This window comes from Panthera onca, chromosome B4, assembly GCF_046562875.1.
Source record: "Panthera onca isolate mPanOnc1 chromosome B4, mPanOnc1 haplotype 2, whole genome shotgun sequence".
NCBI classification, from domain to species: Eukaryota; Metazoa; Chordata; class Mammalia; order Carnivora; family Felidae; genus Panthera; species Panthera onca.
In genome coordinates, this window is record NC_138345.1 from 11072979 (window position 1) to 11098740 (window position 25762).

A 25762-nucleotide genomic window follows, 5' to 3' on the forward strand; every position below is an offset into this window, starting at 1 on the left:
CTAGTTGTTGTCCACTCCTCTCCCCATGTCTAATCTATAACTTATGAAATAAGTGAGGCCTTGCTCTGGAGCCTTTAAAATATCAATAGCTTTCCTACAGATTTTCAAGCAAAATGTACTCTTATTAAGTAGTTAACTATCTTCCTTAAACATATAAGTCCTTTTAGTAATTGAAAGTGAGTACCACCGTTATTGAAGTCTGATTTCTTCCTGAAAATTAGCTACTGTACCAGTAGGTACAAGTGATCTAGCAGAATAGAAGTCCACTCTTTGTTTCCATGGCCCATTTGGAGATGACTTACCATGTGACAAACACGACTCGGGGCTCTAGGGAGTTTGCCTGTCAAGTGGTACCTAAATTCTACCCCAATTTCCCACCCAGCTCTCAACTCCAGCTCCTCTTTTTTTTTTCTTAGTGAGCTCTTTACCCAATGCGGGGCTTGAACAGAGATCGAGAGTCACATGCTCTACTGACTGAGCCAGCCAGGTGCCCCTCCAGCCCCTTTTGATTCCCACCATAGGAAGTGTGAGCTGACCAAGGGCTCTGGTTCAGGATGGAGAAAGATTGATTCTATTGTGCATTATTGAGCAAAAAGAATAAATAAAGAATATATATTTATATATAATGTATCTATTTATAACTCATGTAATATATAAATATAATACATTTTATTTTATAATATATATTCATTTTTATTTTATTCTCTTCGCTAATATTATTTTTTTAGGTTACATCACAGTGTCTTGCGTCAGCGAGGCTGCCTATCAGTGGCCCAGTCAAAGTGTCACCTTCCCAGTTGGGACTAGACTGTAGGGAAATGAACTAGATGAGGAAATGGAATCCACTCCCCAACCTTACCCTCATTAATGGTCTATTCTGAGTTCTTTGCAACAAGTACTTATTTAAATTGAACTCCTTAATACCATTTCTTTTCATCACAGAAATGTTTGTTATTGTTCCTGGTTTGTTCTGTGACTCATTAGGTTTCACTTATAAATTATGGTTAAAATCCTAAAGACAGAAATCATTGCCCTGGCTTAGCTGTTTTCATTCACAGATTCCATGAACTGTCCTCTCCAATTCCAAGAAATTAAAGCATACTTTTGATGGATATTAAACTGTGATTGAACTGAAATGTTGATTCTTTTTTTTTTTTTTTTTTTTTTTTTTTAATTTTTTTTCAACGTTTTTTATTTATTTTTGGGACAGAGAGAGACAGAGCATGAACGGGGGAGGGGCAGAAAGAGAGGGAGACACAGAATCAGAAACAGGCTCCAGGCTCCGAGCCATCAGCCCAGAGCCTGACGCGGGGCTCGAACTCACGGACCGCGAGATCGTGACCTGGCTGAAGTCGGACGCTTAACCGACTGCGCCACCCAGGCGCCCCTGAAATGTTGATTCTTAAAATGTTATTGTGGCATCAGACAATAGGCAATTTTAAGTCACTTTGAACAAATAATTTTATTCTGAAATATACAGAATCGATATTTTTGGGAAAGATATTGTGCTTATTAGTACACATGTTTACATATAATGCTAGGAGGGAAATTTGTTGTTATTTCTTGGTAAAGATCCCTTATAAGTAAGGCACCTTTGGCTCCTTGCTTTCAGCTGCTAGATTTGTGGCCTTTTTCCCTCTCTTTAGGCAGCCGTATCAAGTCTTCACGAAATGGCACCAGGAACAACATTCAAGCCGGTCATTGGTGATTCATCTGTGGATCCCAAAAAGTAATTTGATGTGTATCTCTGTTCTCATACTCTGCGGTAGAATTTTAATTAGTGGGAAAACTAGTTCATGTTAAGGAGCCCAAAGTGACCCAAATCTTCAGTATCCTGATAGAAGAAAGTCCTTTGCATCCATGGGGTAGGAGTTAGAATATGTGCGGAAGAGGCATACATTGCTGGATAAGACTTGCCAGGGCACAGCATGAGACTGAACCCAACTACAGAGACCCCACTCCTTCAGTAATGAAGCATTTTCATCTTCGTGGTTTCCTCCTTTTCTGATACAATTCTTTCAGACATTTCTCCTCTACCACATTGTCCCTTTTCTACCCAACAGTGTTAAGAGTCTAGTGTTCTGCTGTGGCAAACATTTCTATGCTCTGCTGAAGCAAAGAGAATCCTTGGAGGCCAAGAAGGGTGACTTTGCCATCATCCGATTAGAAGAACTCTGTCCTTTCCCAGTGGATTCGTTACAGCAAGAGATGAGCAAATACAAACATGTTAAAGGTATGGCACTGGTCTTGTTGGGATTCTTCTGGATTCAGATACCTGAAACCTAGTCCAGCTATCTCATGTGAAAAGAGGTTTGGGGGCAGAGAGAGTCATTAGGAAACAACCTTGGAGTCTAGAAATATGAAAAAAAAAAGTACTGCTAGAGCCAATGTCTCCTTGTCTTTTCTGGTATCCCTTCAGTCTCCCCTTCTCTCACTTAAGACATGTCATTTCTTGAGAGGCTGGAGGTAATCTCTGCTATAATATTACGTTGGATAAATTGATGTAACTGTAAAAGGCAAGGCTTTTTTTTTTGGCTGCAATAATTGGACTGGAATAACTGGACATCTCTATGCATTGGGTACAGAAATTAACTCAAGATCACAGACCTAAATGTAAAACGTAAAACTCTAAAACTTCTAGGAGAAAACCTTCGTGGCCTTCCGTTAGGCAAAAAGTTCTTAGATGTAACACTAAAAGAACATCAGATAACAGAAAAATTGAACTTTATCAAAGCGAAAGCTTTTGCATTGCTGAAAGGTGTTGCAGAGCAAATGGAAAGACAAGACGCAGACTGGGAGAAAGTATTTGCAAATACATATGTGACAAAGGACTATCCAGATTGTTCAGAGAGTGTCCAAAACTCAACAGTAAGAAAAACAAATAATCCAAGTTTTTAAAATGTGCAAAAGATTTGAACCAAAGAATGGGAGGGCAAACAACCATTAAAAAAAAGATGCACAACTATAATCAGTGATAAGGGAGATGCAAGTGAAACCCAAATGAGATACGACTACACACCTATTAGAATGGCTCAAATTAAAACAATAAGTATTAATTGTATCCAAGGCTGATGAGGAAGCAAAGCACCCGGAACCTGCATTCACTGCAGGAAGGAATGGAAACTGGTGTAGTCGCTCTGGAAACATGTGTCAGTTCCTTACAAGGTTACACACAGAGTTACCGTACAGCCCAGCGGTTCACTTGGAGGTATTTGTCCAAGAGGAATGAAAACATGTTCACAGAAAAATGTCTAAAGCAGCTTCATCCATAATTGCCCCAAGCTACCAGCACATCCTTCAACCTGCGGACGGATACATAATCCATGTTACATTCTTACAATACCTACTGCTCAGGAATAAGAGCGTGACCTATGGCTACAGGCAAAATCACAAATGGATTTTGCCAGTTCAAGGGAGCCAGAACCAAAGGCTACATAATATGATTCCATTTATCTGATGTTCTGGAAAAGGCATAAACTATAGGGAGAGAGGAAAGATCAGTGGTTGCCAGAGGTTGGGTGGGTGGAGGGGTTGCCTTGAAAGGGCCAGGTTGAGGGAATTTGGGGGATTGATGGAATTTTTCTGTATCACAAGTGAGGTGCTGGATACACGACTATGCATTTGTCAAAAAAAACCAAAAAACAAAAAAACAAAAGCCAAGTAACACTATGCCATATTGGAAAGGTGTATATTTACTTGAGGAGAGCTATCTATACATACACACTATATATGGTACATATGTGTATAAAAATGGATATGATGTGTCTGTGTGTGTAGATACATAGTGTATGTATGTACTCACTGTGTGTATATATACATATATATATATATATATGTATGTATAGAGTGTGTGTATGTGTGTGTGTGTGTGTGTGTGTGTTATTGTACATTTACCTGGAATACTGAAATGAACTTTCTTCTGTTATAGATTTTATTTGGAGTCAGGAGGAGCCTCAGAACATGGGTCCGTGGTGCTTTGTTTCTCCCAGGTTTGAAAAGCAACTGGCCTGCAAGGTAATGGCTTTCTGTCTTGTAATGTTTTGTGTATGTGTGTTATTTCTCCTGGAGTGCCAAGAAATGTGTTTGTCCCCTGTGAGCCTGATGCAGGGCTGGAACCCATGAACAGTGAACCCATGATCTGAGCCAAAGTTGGGTGTTTAACCAACTGAGCCACCCAAGCGCCCCTCCAGTTGTTTTAAAGATAAACAAAAACATAAAATCTAATTTTAGGCTCTTTTCTCAGAATAAAATGTTGCATGTTTATCAAGAGAGACACATATGTGTACATGCTAGTATCATGTAAGAAAAAAATGATTATCCTTCAAACAGTAAAAGCCCTTCCCTGTCATCTACTTTTCCCATTAGTCCATTCAGAAGCCTTGTCCCAAAGCTCAGTATCCAGCCCTGGGGAGCAGGGTGATGAGCGGGTTTATTTTACAATGTGGGAGAAAAGGTGCCCGGTAACGCTTGTCCCAGGCTCATCTGCATAGGTGGCATCCATCAAAGGCCAAATTCTTCCTGATCATGCTGTAGAAAGGGAAGAACAATGAGAAGAGCAAATGTGCTTCTGTTTATCTTCCTATTCTGCTTCGATCAGGACTCAGTTTACACATTTGTTACTAGTTTGCTGGGCGCAAGTCATTTTCACCTATAGATAGTTCTAATTTAGGAAAATCTGCAGGTTAAACCAACTAATAATTACTGAAGAACAGGACATAATTCAAGAATTCATCTCACCTCATGGTGCCTGGAATTTAGTTTTTAGTCGTGACAAATATCTCCTTCCAGTCTATTCTAGGTAACTCGTTATTTTGCCCAAAAGGTGATTTGTGGTTAAACAAGCTAAGAGAAATGCATGGACTGCCTTGGGAGAAGGAAGCAGGGCTCTCATCAGGTTCAAATGCCATTTTATTTCTTTTCTGCTCCAATGACAGCTCCGTCTCGTGAGCCGACCCCCTTTGCCAGCACCCGCTGTAGGAATTGGCGCCCTTCACCTGCAGCAGCATGAAGATGTCCTCACCAAGACCTTTGCTTGATGGTGTCCTTCCAATCACTACTACTTCCTTTAAGAAAACTTCCGTGAGAAGAAAGGCTTGCTTCTGTACTCTCCCCTTCCATTAGGTAACATGAAAAGCCTATGTTCCTCTAAGATGTTGGGATTCATGGGGGCAGTTTAATCAGAATATGTGGAATAGCCAAGGGCATGAATTATCCATGAATACATGAATCTGACCAGTCCATTGTAGCCTTAAAGGTACAGCAGTGTTTTGTTTTGGTTCTGAGTTGTAGAGCTAATTCAATGAACCAGATTTTTTCAGGCCACTCTTTCTCATTAGCTAACTATATATGCCCAGGAAAAGTTCGTTAGCTGGAATTTGCAGCTCCATCCAGATGACCTCAACATTACTTCTCCGTTTGCTTGATGCGTGTCACTTCATTAATTCTGCCATTGTGACTATCAATATTTTCTTTTGACGTAATATCTAGTGCTGCTTTCCAGCCACTGTGAAGAATGTTTCACCAAATGCTGCAGCAAAACCATATTAGTCCTGATTCGTGTTTTTCAGGATAGTTGTTTTCACCCGTTGTCCTTATATATCCATCCCATTCAATACAAATCTCTGGATGTATAATCTTTTTGCACAGTATTATTAAGGAGTTTTAGCTACGATGAAATTGATTTGTGGGCTACATAGTATCTTCCCCCCCGCCCCCCCCCCCCCGAAATTGTTATCTTGATATTTTTAATTGACTTTGGGTATCTGATGTGGGGATTTCAGCTCCTGGTCAGTCAGTCTTACTTCTAAAAGGTATGACAACGTGATGTGATGTTCATTCGCAGTGTTTAAGGAGCTTTTTAACTTTGATGCTGGAGACTTCCCAGCACCAGGTACTTGGGGATTTACAGAGATCACCCACCCAGTCTGTTACTTCTGAAACTTTGTGGAAACATAACTAAACGGCAGCAAATGGTGTAGCTTTACGTGGCTTGGTGCTGCAGAGACTCGGCCATCTACCATTCTTGTGCCATGACATTTTTCTCAGAGGTGATGGAGGACATGCTGGGGCACTTTTCCTGGCAGCTGGTAATGTCTTTCAGAATCGATGTGTAGGTTATTCTGGCCACAGGAGTGGATTCATGATTCACATCTTAAACGTATGCGTTAGTGTATTGATTTAATATTTCTGTAAAACTCACATCCTTTTTTTATCCCTATGCACCTTAATGCTTCCTTCCTGTGTCAAGCCTTATAAATCACGTAACTTTGTGCCACGCATGTAAATCGGTAAAATTACAAAGGTCCTTTTAATGAGAATGGTTTTCAGTGTGGTATACTGAACTGGAAAAACATAAAAGCGCTGTCATGTTTTTCAGATCTCTTGGCTAAACATTTCAAAGTTTAAGCACATAATGAGATGGAAAACTGGTTTGTTTTTTTCATTTTTTTAAAGTTCAGTTTAGATTTCTCCAAATTTCTAACTTTTCATCTCTGGTATCTTATTACACTTCTCCACCTTGAGCCATCAAATGTGTCTTCTGAAAAAGAAGATGTCTCCTATATCTTAACCTTCTTACTTTCAATCATGATTGCAACACGGGTCAGCATCTTGAATCACCTTGTAGGAAGGGACCATTTAAAGAATTCCAAATCAAATACTCTCATTAGAAAGTATGGGATAAAAATATAATCACAAAGTAAAATAAAAATATTTTATTATATTTCTCAGAGAAATTCGATAATGTGATATTTGTATCCTGTTATATCTATGCTAATTAAGTTCATGTTCAATGAAGAGCAGACTTAAATGGGGTATTCAGTGAATAGAAATTTTAACAACCATGAAAAAAATGTTCATTTTGTCTCAGGTGACATATTCATTGTAAAATAAATTTTTCTTCCTTAAGAACCATTTTTCCTCTGTCTCCTTCTCTCTCTGCCCCTCCCCTACTCGCTCTATCTCTCAAAAATAAATAAAACATTAAAAAAGAGGTGGGGGGGGTGCCTGAGTGGCTCAGTTGGTTGAGTGTCCCAACTTCAGCTCAGGTCATGATCTCATGGTTCGTGAGTTCGAACCCTGCATTGAGCTCTCTGCTGTCGGCGTGGAGCCGGCTTCAGATCCTCTGTCTCCCTCTGTCTCTGCCCCTCCCATACTTGCTCTCTCTCTCTCTCAAACATAAATAAACCATTTAAAAAAAGAACCATTTTGCTCAGTTTTCTGTCTGCATGCTATGAGGAAAATATTCTAAAGCATAACCTCTTTTAGCCTGACTGTAATTACCTCTGAAATTTTATTATTTAAAAATTCCTTGACTGACAATAGAAATCGTATCCCTTCTACAAAACTGAGGAAATACAGTTGAAAGAAATTAGGGGTTATACAGGAAGGAAGTCACAGATAAGAGTCAAGACTTTTAGATCCTGGGGTTCCAAAAGCTTCACCTCCATTTCTCTTGGATTTACTTGGGTATTTGGTTTTCATCTTCAGCTTCTCATAAGTTTCAGGCTAAAACCATCACATTTTCAGGACATTTGGACAACATGCTTAAATCCTCAATATTTATAACCCATGATGACACAAATAAACAACTCCTAAATTACTCTATGGAAGTTGTAGTTCATTGTCATGGTTGTATTTAAATCTGATAAAACAGTCTAAAGCACACTGTCATTTCCCCAATTGACATTTGCAAAATCAGTTAATTTTAGAAAACTTTTAGTAAAAGTGTGTTACTCTAGAGCTGTTTCCCTGTGTCTTCTCTGATTCATATGGAGAACAGGCTACAATTGAACAAAAATAAGAAATGACCCTGTAAGAGTAGAATGGTATTTCCTCAATAGTTTATTGGACATCTGCATATATGGCATTGTTCTGGACATTAGAAATACACAGGAAGAAAAGAGAACATGGTTTGCCATTTGTCCTCAGTTGGACTAACCATCTATTTGAGAAGACAAAGTATTTTACACATAGGGAGAAATGTTCTTGTTGGATGTACTAAGACAGTGTGGGATGTCAAGGTAGAGTGAGATTCCTGACAGCTGTAGATTAGGTGGCATATTGTGGTTATACAAGAAAAAGTCCTGAGTAGCACGTAGTAGCAGAAAGACTGAGGGATGTTGAAAGGGTAATTCACAGCAGTGATCTAGAGAGTCAAAGTTTATTCCAGGCTCTTACTTGAAAGATAGAGTCGTAGCAGAAATAGAAAGTAAAGACAAGTGCAAACAACTTTCCTTCTGTCAATTAGACTTTCGATTTCACACATCTTTGCTGAAAGGAAATTATATTCATGAAACTACCTCATAATCTAGGGTCAAAACTGTATGTAAGTCAACCATTTGCAAGTCACTGTAGATGATGCCATCTAGCAGTTTATGGATAATAGGGAAGATTAGACAAGGATGAAAATGATTAATACAAAGTAGAACGAGGTAAGAATTACGTCATAGGATGTGAGGTTATAACTAGGGCAAACTGGATTTTCCCAAAGTGGCTAGAGCAGTATTTTGCTCCATCTGCCCTTCCAGAACCTTGCCACAACCACACCTAGAGGTAGAGTCAAACTTCCACCTCTCTTGAGATTGAGCAGGACTTTGTGGGTGCCTCTATGAATATGATACACTGAAAGTGATGTTGCGTCACTAACAAGGTCCCCCTTGGCACCCAGCAGCCATGTTGTGAGGAAGCCCAGGCAATGTGAAGAAGGACTGTGGAAATACTGGAACTGACAGCTTCAGCTGAGGTCTTAGCGCACAGCCAGCTGCAAATGCTGGACTTGTGAGAGAGCCTTCTGATTATTCAAATCCCCAGCCTTGGAGCTATCCCAGATGACCCCAATTAGAGCAGAGACCTGTGCATCCCCAGCCTAAATTGCCGTGTGTGTGTGTGTGTGTGTGTGTGTGTGTGTGTGTTCAAAGATAAATAATGCCCCACATGGGTTACAATGGTCAGGACAGCTTTTAATCAGTAGTATACTATTGCAGTAGAAAAGAGAGTCCTAAAGGGCTAGTATCCAAGAGCTCACCAAAGTCCACACTCAAAAAACAAATAATCCAGTGAAGAAATGGGCAGAACACATGAATAGACACTTCTCTAAAGAAGACATCCAGATGGCCAACAGGCACATGAAAAGATGCTCAACGTCGCTCCTCATCAGGGAAATACAAATCAAAACCACACTCAGATGTCACTTCACGCCAGTCAGAGTGGCCAAAATGAACAAATCGGGAGACTATAGATGCTAGTGAGGATGTGGAGAAACGGGAACCCTCTTGCACTGTTGGTGGGAATGCAAACTGGTGCAGCCACTCTGGAAAAGTGGAGTTTCCTCAAAAAATTAAAAATAGACCTACCCTATGGCCCAGCAGTAGCACTGCTAGGAATTTACCCAAGGGATATAGGAGTACTGATGCATAGGGGCACTCGTACCCCAATGTTTATAGCAGCACTCTCAACAATAGCCAAAATGTGGAAAAGGCCTAAATGTCCATCAACTGATGAATGGATAAAGAAATTGTGGTTTATATATACAATGGAGTACCATGTGGCAATGAGAAAGAATGAAATATGGCCCTTTGTAGCAACGTGGATGGAACTGGAGAGGGTTATACTAAGTGAAATAAGCCATACAGAGAAAGACAGATACCATATATTTTCACTCTTATGTGGATCCTGAGAAACTGAACAGAAACCCATGGGGGAGGGGAAGGAAAAAAAAAAGAAAAAAAAAAGAGGTTAGAGTGGGAGAGAGCCAAAGCATAAGAGACTGTTAAAAACTGAGAACAAACTGAGGGTTGATGGGGGGTGGGAGGGAGGGGAGGGTAGGTGATGGGCATTGAAGAGGGCATTTTTGGGATGAGCACTGGGTGTTGCATGGAAACTAATTTGACAATAAATTTCATATAATAAAAAAAAAAAAGAGAGTCCAGAGTGAGCTGAACTCAACTTTAATTTGTACAGAGGCAAGTGGAGTTTTAAAGGGAAATTAAAGGAACAGGGAGGGGGTGGGTGGGGCTCAGTAGAGTCAGGGAAGTGAAAAATTACAGAGAGCTGGAAGGAGGAAGGATTGGTCCATGTGACACCCTTGTGGGTTTGTTAGCTGGTGCTTATGGAAGTTAGGCTCCTACCCTCCTCAGAGTCTGGGAGACAGAAACCCTTATCTTCAGGTGTTGGTAAATTCTTCTGGCAGTTTTGAGTTTTCCAAGGCAGATTCTCTAAGGGAGAGCTAATGTCATCTTAGGGATGGAGCTGTCAGAAATTTTGTTTCTGTTTTAGTCTCTCTAGTCCAAGGTAAAGCCTAGTGGAGAAAGGGCTCATAGGAGGCTGGATGGAGTTTGGTCAAGGAGAAAAATTCTCTCTCTCTCTCTCTCTCTCTCTCTCTCTCTCTCTCACACACACACACACACACACACACACACACACACACACAAATAATTTGTTTCCTTCTTGGACACAGATCTAAGCATTAGAACAGATCACTGGATTTGGTGATTATGGGTCATTAGTGGCCTTTGAAATAGCTTGTTTTATTAGAAGTTAGAGCGGAAGTTACACTGCAGGGGGTTAAAATTGAGTTAGGAAGTACATTTGAACGGCTTCTGTGTGTCAATCTTGTCCTTTAATTTTCACACCTTTAGTTCGCAGCTATTATCCGTATTTTACTGCTGTAGCTCAGAAAGGTTAATTGCCTAAAGGCATTAAGAAGGAGAGGAGGGATTTAACTGTGGGGCTGGCTGATTTCTAGGATTGCTTTCCTTTACACCACGCTGTCCAGGAAGGGTAAAGAGGACAAAATCCTGATCTCTGTATGTCAGAGAAGCTGAAGAAGGATCACGTGTAATAGTGGAAAGTTCATAAGCTATTAACCATAGCCAAAGTGTCACAGATTTTTGAAAGCTTCCAAGAAGTTCCGATAAGGCGGGAGCAAAATAAAAAAGGCTGTTAGGGTCAACACTGGTTCCCCGGACGGCTTAGCTCCACGTCTCAGGGCCGCGACCCTCGGGCGGCCGCTTTGGCCGGGTCTTGACCCGTCGCGCGGGGCGCCCGGGAGGCCTGGGCCGGACCAGCCGGTCGAGGAAACCGCCACTGCTTGACACCAAGCTCGCAGACGAGCTCACGCAGGAAAGGCTCCAGCCGCCATGGTCTCGCCCAAGCTCCCGAAGCCCGCAGCAACGCGGGAGCACGCCCACAGGAGCGCCGGCGGTAGCCATGGCAACGCGCTGGGACTTCCGCCGCGCCGGCTGCCAACTGCTTGGGCCTCATCGGGGGGCGGGGCCGGGCGGGGCCGGCGCGCGGGTCACGTGGTCCAGGGCGGAGTCTGCGCGGGGCCGGCCGGAGCGCGTCGGGAGCGGGCGGCGAGACCCAAGCCGCGGGACCCGAGCGAAGGCAGTGCCGAGGCCGCTGTGCCCCGCCGGGCCGCCTCAGCCGCCGCCATGGGCAGTGAGTAGCGTCGGCGCGGCTCTCGCCGGGGTGTGGGCCCCGACGGGCTGCGGACGGTGGGGCGGGCGCCCGCCCGGGGTGGCCCAGCCTGGGGGCCGGAGAGGCACGGGCCGCGCCGGGCCGCTGCGGCGGGCGCGGGCCGGGGGCCTCCGCCGAGGCTCCTCCGGCGGTGCGGCCTTGCCCCGGCTGCCTGCGGGGGCCCGCACCCGGAGGCCCGGGGTTTGCGCTCGCTGGGTGGCGAGGAGCGGGGGACGGCGAGGGGAGGCCAGTGGTTTTGGGGGCGGGGAGTTAGGGAACCGAGTGAAACCTGGACCACTTCTGATTTTTCAGGAGCTTAGGAAGCTCGTATTTTTATTTCCAAATCACCCTTCCTTGGCGTGTTAGTTGGGATGAATAAAGCGCCCTGGCTTGTTTGGTTTTTTAGAAAGTGATGCATGGCATATATATATGTTAGGGGAGGAAAGAAGCGCGATTGGTAGCATAGCGTTTTCCCTAAAATTTTCATTTCAGTCATTTTGTAGCGTTTACTGAAAACTCACTGTGTGTCAGGCTGTATAAACCTCAGGGTAGGGACAAGGCCTTGAATTATGGGCATCTTTGAGGGCCATCTCCTAAACACTCAACACCACATGTATTCACATAGATACTTACATAGCTGTTCAGATGTTTGTTGGATGAGTGGGTAAGTGCAAACGGGAGCCGTGCCCCCATTGGCCAACTAGTGGACATTTAGAAAGGAAGTAGAGGAGACCCCTGACCTTGAATTTACAGTATACTCGGTGAAATTCTGCAACACAAGAATGGACAAGTGGCTGACCAAAGCATTGTTTGAACTCTCCAACACAAATGATCATAAAAAGCCAAGAAATCTGGGAGGGGATTTGGATTGAGGTGGGGCAGAAAAGGGATAAAGGGGTCTAGGAAGTTTCCCGATGTGATGAATATTTGTTTTGCATAGAGAATAATTCTTCCATAATTCAGATTTGCTTTCCAAATAGTCCAGAATCGTACTTGGGCAGTGAATATCTTCCCATGAGAATTTCTGAATTCTTTTGTCAGACATCAGTGACTGCCATCATTTTGAGAGTTTCGTGAGATGATCGAGTCAACTTTTGGTTAACTGTGAGAGCGTAATTTCTCAGGTCCGTGTTAAAACAATTTCGTGATGTTAGTATACAGAATCCAGTGTCTGTAGGGGAAGATGATCATAACTAATAGCTAGTTGTGCCTTCTTGTGTTTCTGCACATTTCAGACACTGGCAAAGACTGAGAGAATATCATCTTCATTCTCCCGTTCTTTGGCAGGAATTGACTTAAGCTATGCCAGAAGATAGTGTCTATCCTTAAAGAACCTTGGTTTATCTTACTTTTGTATATAATGAGTTCTCTGGGAAAGCAGTACTTTCTAATGAAATGTAATTGTCATTTTCTGGGCTGATTATTACACATACACAAGTACTTTGAGATTATGTGGGAGAGCAACCAGGCAATGAATGTTGACTTAGTGAAATGAAGTAGAGATTGTATGCTTCAAAAAGAGCTATCTATATAGCAGGTGTTTCCGCGATGTTTCTCACGTATCCATTTCAGCGTCTTTCCATCTAAAGTCAGTCCTGCAGTCTAGCCCATTTCCTGTTGTACTTTCCTCCTGTATTCCTCCTCTGGTAGGTCTTATTTTCTTCTCTGGCGTATTGTCTTGTGGGTAACGTAGTAGACTGCATTTGCTTCCTTTGATGTATTTTGATGCTCGTTGAATTATTCCTTTTCTATATATTATAAAGCTGGATTCAAGCATGAGGAAGCAAAATCTTGGTAAAAGAATGCTTGTATTGCTTCCACTGACTAAACCCTTAAACCTTTTGGATTCTTTTGTCCCTTGAATTATTTCTCTTCCCTGATGTATTTGAAATGGAGAACACCATGATTACTTTTGGAGGTAGGAATGGGATGGATTGCCATTGAGAGTTAGAGAACATTTGTATTTGTTTCTGTGAAAAGGTACATCTCTTTTTAAAAACTTTGTGATAGGGACATTTATTCTTTCTTTCTTTTTTTTTTTTTAACAGTCAAGTTTTTAGAAGTTATCAAACCTTTCTGTGCAGTTCTACCAGAAATTCAGAAACCTGAAAGGAAAGTAAGTATACCATTTTGGTAATATAGAGGGCAGCTAAATGACTTGTGCTCCTGATGGATTTACCATCCCCAACCCTTTTATGGTGTAATTGGAGAAATATTACCTGCTCCTCCTCGCAAGAGGCACAAAGTGAGTAAAACTAGTGTGGGCCAGTGTAGATCCAGATAGGTTATCTTGTGGTCTTAAAAATGACGGTTCTTTGAGGTTGACATTTCCAAACCAAGTGTTTCTTTGGCCTACCTGTTAGATAAGATACTCTTCTATCTCTGGTGATCCCACTGCGCTATGAATGACCCAGTCTGCTGGGTCACTTTGGAGGACTACAGCTGTTTTACATAAATGAATTAAATTGTGCAAGTATAGACCTCGCATTTCTTGATCATTCAGTACAAAGAAAAATTACAGAAATGCATTCAGAAAATAATGTGACTGCATCACATTGTTCTTCCATCACTGTACACTTTCGGAGCTAAGGTATTTAAATTCAGAAATAGTGTTAATCCCGAAGTGGCCAATTCCCAGACAGTCCTCTTCTGCTGTGCTTGTGATATCTCACAAAACTAATGGGAGAGGGATGTAGAAAGAAATAAGGAAAACTTGTGTTCATCTTATTGTTTTATTCACAAGCATATATATATATATATATATATATATAATTTTTTTTTTTTTTTTTTTTTTTTTTTTTTATTGCTTTGAGGTTTTAAAAATAGTTGTTCCAGGTCCATGTTAGGCATCCCAAGAAGCTCTAGCTTTTCATATTCCGCGAAATATTCGTAGCATATTATCATGGGCACCCCAGCTTTGCACAATGCTGTTAACTGAAGTGCATGCGTATTTGGTCTGTGTCTTGCATGTTGTCCTTTTTGGTTTCCGTTAACGTCGTGCGGTGTGATGGGGCCTGTATGTAACTTACTTAACTCTTGGAAAAGGAAAGAAAGTTATGTTCGAAAAGTTGAGCTGTTTGCTTTGGCTGCTACTAACTAGGTGAGAGTATTGTAATAGCAACTAATAGGAGCATGTCACGATGCGGAATGTTATGCTTTAATGTGGAATTTTGCCCTGTGATTGCGGTTTCCTGGTTTTGATGGCTCATCCTCATTTTGTTGTACAGATCCAGTTTAGAGAGAAGGTACTATGGACTGCTATAACTCTCTTCATTTTCTTAGTATGTTGTCAGGTATGTAAACCAAAATACTAATTAGATATCTATGCAATTGTTGGAGGGTTTTGGTTGGTTAGAGTTTGAGAAACTTATTTTAGTTAAAACAATAAATACCATTTGAGCATTGTTACTTTTAATCTGACTTGGTGACGAAAATGGTTACCTTGTTCTAGTTTTTTTAGTAGTGGGTTTGAACATTTTTTCCTTTTTTTCTCTTAGCGTGCAGTTAATAATCTTTACCCACTTTTTTCTTGAGATTTTTTTGTCTTCCTGATTTAAGATGGATTTTTGTATATTAATGTGTTACACCTTTGACACATACATTGCAAATGTATTTTCTGTTTTGTTTGCCTTTAATCATGTTGTAAGTAGCATGTATTGACTTAAAAATCCCCCAAAGTCAAATACTAGAACCCCAGTAATATGCTGTATAAGTTGATGAAATTCAGTGATGCGGTTAAATGATATTTTGCAGAGATTAAGTTCACAAAATGAGAATAAATGTGACCTGTCCATGTCATGGGATTGTCGTGTGGATTAAATTAGATAATTTAGGTGAAAGTTTTTTGAGGATTTTGAAAAGCTATTGAGATACATATAAGGAAATATAAAAAAAAAATTGTATTAGGAAGCAGTGGAGTACATTAAGTCCATAATCTGGGGAAAAGCTAAATGTATTTTTTTGAAGAGTGAAATGATTTGATCATTAATATTTTACTACTGTATGTAGTTTAAAATTGTTTTGGGTGGTCAGGGAGAGAGAACTTTTTTAAAATATGGAAAAGTAGAAAAAATAATCTTATTTTTACCGCGTTTAACATCTTAGAAGTTCCCTTCCTCTCCATAAAAACAAAAAACAAAATACAAAACAAAAAAAACCACACAACTTTATGAAGGTATAATTTATGTATGGTAAAATACACTCATTTCTTAAGTGTACATTTTGAAGTATTTTGACAAATGTATACACCCACATATCTAGTACCTCAGTGGATATAGAACATTCTGTCACTCCAGAAAGTTCTGTGTAATCTGTCTTAGTCAGTTTTAACCTCACCCCCAGTGTCAGGCAAGCACCAATTTGCTTTCTGTACCTAGAATTTGATTCTTTTCTTTTCTTTTGAATTTCACATAAGTGGAGTCATAGAGTGTTATTCCTCAGTGTCTGACTTCATCACTAGCTTTTTGAGGTTTGTCCATGTGTTTGGTGTACCAGTAATTCATCCCTGTTTCTGAGTAGTGTTCTGTTTTAGGACTATATCATGATTTGTTCATCTCTTGTTGGACATTTGGGTTTCCAAATTTTGGCTATAATAAAGTTGCTGTGAACAATCCTGTGCAAGACTGTGAATATTTCTTTTCCTTTTTCTTGGGTGAATACCTAGAAGTAGAATTGCTGGATTGTATGGCAATTATAGGTTCAGCTTTATAAGAAATTGTCAAACTTTTTTCTTTCTTTTTTTTTAATTTTTTTTTTTAACATTTATTTATTTTGAGACAGAGAGAGACAGAGCATGAAGGGGGGAGGGGCAGAGAGAGAAGGAGACACAGAACCGGAAGCAGGCTCCAGGATCTGAGCCATCAGCCCAGAGCCTGACGCGGGGCTCGAACTCACAGACCGCGAGATCGTGACCTGGCTGAAGTCGGACGCTTAACCGACTGAGCCACCCAGGCGCCCCCTCAAACTTTTTTCTAAGTGGTTGTCCTGTTTTATATTTTCACCAGTTACGGATAGGAGTTCCATTTCTCTGCGTCCTTGCCTACCCTTGATACTGTTCGGCAGTTCAGTACTAGTCCTCTAACGGGTAGGGTTTTAATTTGCATTGCCCTGATAAATGATGTTGAAGTTTTAATGTGCATTTCCCTGCTAAATGATATTGAGCAACTTTTTCATGTACTTATCAGGTGTTTAGCTTCTGTGAAGTATCTTTTTCAAATCTTGTGCCCATTGAAAATAATTACATTATTGTCCATTGAATTGTATGCATTGTAAAATATTTTCTGGATTAAGTCCTTTCTCAGATGTATGTACTGTGAATATTTTCTCCTAGTCTATAGCTTGGCTCTTCATTTTCTTAATATCTTTTGAAGAGCAAACATCCTAAGTTTTGATCAAGTCCTTTGATGGTCCATGGTGTTTGTTTCTGAGAAATTTTTGCCTCTTCTAAGGTGGTGAAAATTTTCTCCTGTGTTCTTCTAAATATTTTACAGTTTTAGCTTGTATGCTTTGGTCTGTGATGTATTCCAAGTTAATTTTTGTGTTAGGGCATAAGGTAAGGTTGGTATTCATTTTTTTTCTGTATAGATAGCAAGTTGTTGAAAGGCTGCCCATTCTTCATTGAATTACCTTGGCATCTTTGTTGAAAATCAGTTAGCCATATAAGCATGGATATATTTCTGTACTCTGTTCCGTTCCACTGATGTATGTTCCATGATTGTTATGGTCAACCACACTGATTACTGTAGCTTTATATTAAGTCCTGTAATCAGGTCATAAAAATCCTCCAACTTTGTTTTTCCTTTTCAAAATGGTTTTTGGCTTAAGTAGGTTCTTCATATTTCCATATAGATTTTAGAGTCAGCTTTGTCAGTTGTTATACGAAAGCTTGCTGAGATTATGGTTTTATTGCTTTGACTCTATAGATGAGTTTAGAGAAAATTACCGTGTCGACAGTATTGAATCTTCTAATCCGAGAGTCAGCAAACGTTCTGTAAAGGGCTAGGTGGTAAATATTTTAAGCTTGGCAGCTAGAACCCAAGAACCATAAGAACTGTGTTGCTCAAAAACTGTGGCATTTCTCACGACTGTTTCATGCAGTAAATTAATTTATGCATTGTATATTACTGTATTATTTATTTTTTTCCCTACAGTATGATTGCACAGTTGCCAAGCTGTGTTTTTTGTCTTTCTCATGCTTGGGCAGTTCTGCTGGTGATTTCTTGATTCTTTTACCACTGAATCTCAGGTTTATTTTCCCCTCCCAGCCACAGTTAAAGGGCTTGGGGTCTCCTGTTCTACCCATTTTTCTTTGACCTGAGGGAATGGCGGGAGGGGCGATGAACCGTGAGAAGCGCAGCGAATGCTCCCTGCGCTCTGCTCTCTCTCTTCTCCTGGGTGGTTCTCACCATGCGACTGAGGAGGGCTCTGTTCGTTCCTAACCTCAGATCAGGTCCCTGTTTCCCAACTCAGGGCAGCCCTGTAATTGCCAGTTGGACCAGCAGAGAGCCCCACCGCTCACTTCTCTCATCCGTTTCTTCCCAGCTGCTGTTTCTACTCCCTTCTAACCAAAGGAGGCAAAAAAGATAAGGCTGTCCGTGCAGATTGCTGTTCTCCAGGTTTGGAATGTTGTGGGAATTGTGAGGAATCTCTTGCCTTCCATTGTGATGGTTGGAGCCGCCTTGGTGCTGAGTCTCTATCTACTTCTCAGTTGTCTATGGTTTTCTCGTGCCCGTGACCACTAGTGCTTCAAGTTTACGATTCTTTTCTTCTTTGGCTGTTTTACAGATTTTTTTTTTCCTTTTTCTTTTTCCTTAGCTTTTTTCAGTTGTATTAGCTTTTACTATTTTACACGTTTTAAAAAATTGTGTTTTCTTATGCACTGGGGAGGATATTGTGTAACTGAATTGCAGCTCACCACCTTAGCCCAGAAGTATTTTGCTTGGCTTTCCATTCCCACTGCCTTTGGAAATCCCTACTGCTAATTTTCTTTTGTCTACCTTATCGGTTGAGGGTTTTCATTAAAATATAGAATGCTTCTCTGAAGTACTGTACTGTATCTTGTCAAGTTGAAACTGATTATTGTATGTAATTTAGGGCAAAATCCGGAACTTTGCAACTGTGACGGTCACAGAAAATAGCTCTTGTTGCTGCCCAAATACTGTTGTACGTAAACCTATAGCTATGGATTTTACTAAGAGGAATAAAATTAGACACTGAGTTTAATAATCCTGTTGACTACAGGAAAGGAGGGAATGCCCTTACTTAGGGGAGTTTGGCTCACTTTTTCTTGTTCAGTGTCCCACAAATTGTCTAATTGTGGAGGAAATGGCCATCTCCATCAGGTGCAGTTAAGGAAAGTAATTTGACTGATTGACCTCTTTCCACTTAGGGAATGTTGTGATGTAGACTGTCCTATAGTGTTAGTTTTAATACAATAACTTCCTTCCTCCCTGTTTCTCACGTTAGCTGAAGACCATCTGCAGCATTAGGGTACGCGTAAAATATCCATGCTTCTTGCTTCACCAGTTTCGCTTACCCAGCTAATAAATCCAGACATCTAGAGAGGTTTAGGTTGACCAGATGGGTCATTCACCATTGTTGGCAGCATCTTTTGGAACTTAAAAAAGAAAAGCAGCTTTATTATAAAGAAGGTTTTTGAGATTGGAAATGTATTTTTCTTTTGTGTCTGATCTCCATATGGGGAGGGGAGGGGTATGGCCTGGTGCTGTGTCCTAAACATTGGTCATATAATACAAAACGTTCTGAAGTTAAGAATTTATTTTGTTTTCTGATTAAAAATTAAGACGCACTCACTATAGAAAACTTGACCAATGCTGAAAAGAATAAAGTCAACCATAATCCTACCCCTACAGATTAGTATTCTTCAAGATTGTAAATATTTACACTTAGTTTTATCTTCTGAACATATTTTATAGTGTTGAACTTGTATTCATACAATTCCGCACCTTTCTTTTTATCCCGGGGTTTCTCCGCAATGGCACTGAATTTTAGGCCAGTCAGTTCTTCGTTGTGGGGGCACTGCAGGATGTTAGCACCCCTGACCCCTACCCACTAGATGCCAGTAGCATCTCCCTTCAAGTTGTAACACTTGTCTTCAGATAGCGCCAAATGTCCCCTGGGAGGTAAAATTGCCCCAGGTTGATAACAACAGTGTCATACTTACTGTTGCAAAATAAGCACTTCTGTATGCTATTATAAGCTGCTTTAAGTATAAGTTTCAGTGGCTGAATAATATTCCACTGTATGTATAATCCTCAGTCTTACATTGGGAGTGTGACTGTGGCTGTTCTTAGTACCCATAGCTTAGCAAAATTATTTTATGACTAGGTAGATATATCCTATAATTTATAGGTTGTGGTATTTTTTAAAAATATTTATTATTGGGGCGCCTGGGTGGCGCAGTCGGTTAAGCGTCCGACTTCAGCCAGGTCACGATCTCGTGGTCCGTGAGTTCGAGCCCCGCGTCGGGCTCTGGGCTAATGGCTCGGAGCCTGGAGCCTGTTTCCGATTCTGTGTCTCCCTCTCTCTCTGCCCCTCCCCCGTTCATGCTCTGTCTCTCTCTGTCCCAAAAATCAATAAAAAACGTTGAAAAAAAAAATTAAAAAAAATATTATTAAAAAATTTTCTTTAATGTTTATTTATTTTTGAGAGAGAGACAGAGAGGGAGAGGGGAAGGGCCAGAGAGAAAGGGAGACAAAGAATCTGAAGCAGGCTCCAGGCTCCATGCTGTCAGCACAGAGCCAGTGCAGGGCTCAAACTCATGAACCACGAGATCGTGACCTGAGCCGAGGCTCAGGATCATGACTGAGCCACCCAGGCGCCTGGAAATGTTTCTTTATTTATTTTGAGAGAGAGAGAGACAGAGAGAGAGAAAATGAGCAGAAGAGGGGCAGAGAGAATCCCAAGCAGGCTCTGTGCTGTCATCACAGAGCCCGATGTGGTGCTTGATCTCACTACTGTGAGATCATGACCTGAGCTGAAATCAAGAGTTGGACGCTTAACTGAGTGAGCCACCCAGGTGCCCTGGTAGGGGTATATATTTTTTTTAATTGTAAAACACACATAACATAAAATTTACCATCTTAACTATTTTTTTAAATGCCTTATTTATTTACTCTTGAGACAGCACGCGAGCAGGGGAGGGGCAGAGAGAAGGGGACAAAGGATCCGGAGTGGGCTCTGCCCTGACAGCCCAGAGCCTGATGGTGGGTCTCGAACTTGTGAACCACAAGATCATGACCTGAGCTGAAGTTGGACGTTTAGCCAACTGAGCCACCCAAGCGCCCCCACCGTCTTAACTATTTTTAAGTGTACAGTTCAGTAGTGTTAAGTGCATTTACGTTGTTTTGCAACAAATCTTCATCCTGCTAGGTATTTTTACTAGTAGATTGCTATAAGTAGTGATTTCTGTTTTTTTTATTTTTGTTAAAAAAACTTTGCCTTTAGGTACACTTGTTTTGTTATAGAACATGGGAAGTAACGTTTTTTTTTTTTTAAGTATTGCAAATATTAAGTAATTGAACTATGAATTAAGTTCCAACTTAATTGACAAAATTCATTTTTAGAAACTGTTTTATGTAATGTTATAGATACCACTATTTGGAATCATGTCATCAGATTCTGCAGATCCTTTCTACTGGATGAGAGTTATTCTTGCATCCAACAGAGGTATGGACTTCTGCTTTTGCCTCCATGCTCGTTAGTACCGATATCAGATAGATGGGACAACGTGGAAACAACTATTTTGTTGTCTACAGGGGTGGGGAGCATATGGTAAAAGAAACTCATTGCCTAAGAGAAGAGACCAACACATAAATACTTACAAAACTCCATGTATTGTAATAATAGAAGTATGTATGGAGTGTAGATGTACAACGGAGAACAGAGGGATAGTGCCGGCTGGAGCTTTGGTTCTCCATCCTTTTATGGGTCATGTTTCCTTTGAGAATCTAATTAAATTTAAGTATACTCTCCTGAGAAAAATTCGTATACACTCACACACACATGTTTTGCATAAAATCTCAGGAGATTCACAGACCATCCAAAGTCTGCCCTTGGGTTTTGTGTGGGACTCAATGGCCCTGATCTACAGTGTCAGAGAGCAGACAGTGCTGGAATGGCATTTGAATTGGAACTTAGTGTGTGGATTCATGGGAGAGGGAAGCCTGAGCTAACAGCACATGTGTGTAAGGCAGTGGCTAAAGAGATAGGTAGGGGCTGGATTATGAAGGGTTTTGTTGGTAATTTTTTTAGATTAAAATAGTAATATTGGTTAATTATTTTAAAATGCACCAGAATTTGTATAGTTAAAAAAATTTTTTTTAAACGTTTATTCTTTTTTGAGAGAGAGCATGCATAAGCGGGGGAGGGGCAGAGAGAGAGGGAGACAGAGAAGCAGAAGCAGGCTCCACTCTGTCAGCGCAAAGCCTGATGTGGGGCTCGAACCCGTGAACCGTGAGATTATGACCTGAGCCAAAGTCAGATGTTCCACCAAGCCATCCAGGCGCCCCAAAATTTGAATATGGTTTTATATAAAGCTGAAAATGAAAGTCTTGCATGTCAAGGTTAACTCCTGGGAAGGTAATGGATTGGTGAATATCTATCCAGACCTTTTCTCTGCATATACACTCACATATGTAAATTTATATTTAGTTAACCCTTGAACAACATGGGTTTGAACCATGTGGGTCTACTTCTACATGGATTTTTTTTGGTAAATACAGTGCAGTGCTGTAAATTTGTTTTCTGTTCCTTATGACAGTCTTCATAACATTTTCTTTTCTCTAGCTTATTTAATTATAAAAACACAGTATATGATACATATAAAATATGTTTTTTTTTTATTTTTTTATAAAATTTTTTTTTTTTTTTAACGTTTTATTTATTTTTGAGACAGAGAGAGAGGGAGACACAGAATCGGAAACAGGCTCCAGACTCTGAGCCATCAGCCCAGAGCCCGACGCGGGGCTCGAACTCACGGACTGCTAGATGGTGACCTGAGCCGAAGTCGGACGCTTAACCGACTGAGCCACCCAGGCGCCCCGATATAAAATATGTTTTAATTGACTGTTGATGTTATTGATAAGGCTTTCAGTCAACAGTAGGCTATTAAGTTTTTGGGCAGTCAGAAGTTATATGTGGATTTTTGACTGTGTGGGGCGTCAGTGTCTCTAACCCCTACATTGTTCAAGGGCCAACTGTACTTTTTCTTTTAAGCTAAAAATAAGATAAACTATGTCACTATTCTATTACTTTAGCGTGTTGACTTAGTATTTTGGACGAGGTATTTCATTTAATGGCCATATACCATTCCATTAGATGGATATGCCATGATTTTTTTCAAATTATTCAGGTATTTATTGAGTTCTTAACTGTGTGCCAAACTTTGTGCCAGGTGCCGAGATTAGAGATGTGGTCACGACAATGTCCCTGTTGTCATGGAGTTTATAGTACGCTGTTTGGGGACGTAGCTTCTACATGAAGTGTATTTCGGGCGAGGGGAGAGACATTTGAGCAGAGACCTACAGGACATGATATGGAAGGCCATGTGAAGATCTGGGGAAGGAACATTCTAGGGAATAGCGTGTGCCAAGGCCCTGAGATGGGGGTGTGTTTAATGTGTTCAAGGAACGATGAGGAGTCACTGTGGCTGGAAGAAAATAAGGAAAGGAGTAATGTGGTTGCAGATGAGTCCAAGAGCCAGATTATAAATGGCTTTGTAGACAAATGAAGGAGTGTTTCAAGTGTGATTCCAGGCCACTAGGGTCCTCTTGAGTCTCACATTTAGTGTTTTCCCTGATTTTGTATCATAACTGGTGTTACCTTGACACAATCACTGTTATGCTCTGTCCTGTAATTTTTTAATACAATTGATTTCTAGGAGTTTAACTGTTTGCAAGATACATACACCTACATTTTTGATAGATAGTGCTAAATTATCTTCCAAACGATTTGTATTTTGTGCACTCAGCAGTTGTATATGAGAATGACATCTTAGTCTTTGGAAGTTGGACATGTAAAAATTGGTATCTGTTACGTAATTTGTATTTCTTTATGTATTGGTGACCTTGAACATGATTTTATATTTTTATTGAAGATTTGAATTTTTTCTGAGTGGACTTGTTTAAAGTAAGAGAAAATTTACTAGTTCAAACACAAAAATGGAATTTATTAGAAGGATAACTGTTTTATTTTTTGGAATCCAGAGGAGGTAAAAGAACTAAGCCTGGCCGGGGAGAGAGACTCAGCAGCAGAGACTGGGAACCTTCTTTTGGGGAATTAGCGCCCCAGATTCCTGGTTCTTTGGTTCGTAGCTCAAAATTCCAAACTCCAACATTATACCATGCTCTGTCAGCTTTGGTTAGAGTTTCAGGGTTATGTAGTTGAGATGTGGGTGCTGGGGTCCCTCCTGTACTGTCAGTATTTCCTGAGAAAGAGCATCGTTGGGAGCAGCCATACTGTGTTTCTCTTTGTCCTTTTTAAAATTTTTTTCTGTTGGCTTGTTCCTTTTTAATTGATTTGTAAGAACCCTTTGCATATTGGAGATAAGAACTCTTTGTCATTTGTGTTTGAATATTTTTTTAACTTTTCTGCCTTTTTTTTTCTTTCAACTTTTACGCAGTGTTTTGCCACATGGATTTTTCATGGCTATATCTAACCAGGGGGTCTGATTTTTTTTATTGTCGGTTCTAGGTTTTTTTGTCAGGCTTAGGAAAGCTTTTTCCTTTCCAAGATGACAAGTATACTCACTTCTAGTCTTTTTGTTATTTGTCTCTTATGGTCACATTTTCTATACATCAGGCCTTTATTTTGAAATAAGTCATGAGGTAAGAAATGCAGGCATGATTTTTTATAGATGGCCAGTCACTTGGTAAGGTCCATTTGTCCTTTTCCCTACTGATTTGAGGTGCCATATTTCCTGTGTGAAATTGTCATCAAAGTTTGACTGGATTTATTTTGGACTGCATCCTTTTGACAGTTACAGATTTTTGTGATTTGACTTAAAAAAAAATGCTTACCTTCCTACCTATTTCTCTACCTAGTGGTTTTAACAGCAGGGAATGTTGTTACCTTTTACTGTTGAAGAAGTATTTGAGAAGACATAAAGAATCTTTCTAGAATGGGATCTTTTCTCATATTAAGGGTACCTTTTGAGGATTTATAAAAGCCAGGATTTAAGGTAACAAAACAAAACAAAACCTATTCTTGGTGCTGTAGAATTATTTAGTTCTACATGTTACCTTACACACTGGGCGTATTTGGTTTTCTTATTTTTCACTGTAAGTACAAAACGTGTTTTCTGTAAAGAAAAACTGAAAAAAAATCAAGAGAGGCAAGAAGAAGGAGATAAAAATTATCTATAATCTCACTGGGTAAAAATAAATCATATCTTAGCAACCATATCAGGAAACTATTTTTCCACTTAAGTATTAACTGAAACCAAACTGTAATACTATTTTCCAGATGTTTTTTTGCTACCCAGTAGGTCACAAACATTTTTCATGCCACTAAATATTCTACAACATTGATTTAGATGACACTTTATGTAATTTTAGATTTTGAATTAGAAGAGTCACAAATACTCTTTTTTTTTTAAAGTTTTTTTATTTTTTTTTTTTTTTAATGTGTATTTCTTTTTGAGACAGAGAGAGGGGGAGGGAGGAAGGGAGGGACAGACAGACAGAGAGACAGAGAATGACTTGGGGGGCTAGGTCAGAGAGAGAGAGGGAGACACAGAACCCAAAGCAGGCTCCAGGCTCTGAGCTGTCAGCACAGAGCCTGACATGGGGCTTGAACTCATGAACTGTGAGATCTGACCTGAGCTAAAGTCGGACCCTCAGCCGACTGAGCCACCCAGGTACCCTAGCCTTTTTTTTTTTTTTTAAGTTTATTTTAAGAGAGAAAGAGTGCACATGTGCACATGTTCGTGTAGGGGAGGGGCAGAGACAGGGAGAAAGAATCTCCAGCTGGCTCTGTGCTACTGAGACCCACATGGGGGGTTGAACTCACCAAGCATGAGATCATGACCTGAGCCAAAATCCAGAGTCAGTCACTTAAATGACTGAGCCACCCAGGTGCCCCAGAGTCACAAATATTCTTAAATATCATTTTTTATTAATTTGGTATTTAATTTTCAGGCTTGGTATGTAACTTCTTATTTTGCATTAAAGTAAAACGTTCATTGTAAGTTTTAAAAATAATGGTTTGAGGGGCGCCTGGGTGGCTTAGTCAGTTGAGTATCTGACTTCGGCTCAGGTCATGATCTCATAGTTTGTGAGTTCGTGCC

At 40.4% G+C, this 25762-nt stretch overlaps 2 protein-coding genes across 6 annotated transcripts in view; both read left to right on the forward strand.

Annotated features, from left to right (window-relative positions):
- DHTKD1 (dehydrogenase E1 and transketolase domain containing 1) overlaps nt 1-7201 on the forward strand; it is a 52903-nt gene extending 45702 nt beyond the window's left edge. For both annotated transcript variants that reach the window (XM_078450433.2, XM_078450434.2), the window contains 4 exons: nt 1647-1729; nt 2064-2233; nt 3929-4014; nt 4935-7201. In XM_078450433.2, the coding sequence (XP_078306559.1) occupies nt 1647-1729; nt 2064-2233; nt 3929-4014; nt 4935-5036 (441 nt within the window). In that variant the 3' untranslated portion in view covers nt 5037-7201. The remainder of the gene's footprint in view (nt 1-1646; nt 1730-2063; nt 2234-3928; nt 4015-4934) is intronic.
- Nucleotides 7202-11295: 4094 nt separating this feature from the next.
- Nucleotides 11296-25762, forward strand: part of SEC61A2 (SEC61 translocon subunit alpha 2) — a 34875-nt gene continuing 20408 nt past the window's right edge. Inside the window, exons 1-4 of one of the 4 annotated variants that reach the window (XM_060659600.3) lie at nt 11296-11439; nt 13506-13573; nt 14685-14750; nt 21066-21144. In XM_060659600.3, coding sequence (XP_060515583.1) covers nt 11433-11439; nt 13506-13573; nt 14685-14750; nt 21066-21144 — 220 coding nt within the window. In that variant the 5' untranslated portion in view covers nt 11296-11432. The remainder of the gene's footprint in view (nt 11440-13505; nt 13574-14684; nt 14751-21065; nt 21145-25762) is intronic. The other 3 variants (XM_060659597.3, XM_060659599.3, XM_060659598.3) reach the window with 3 other exon arrangements.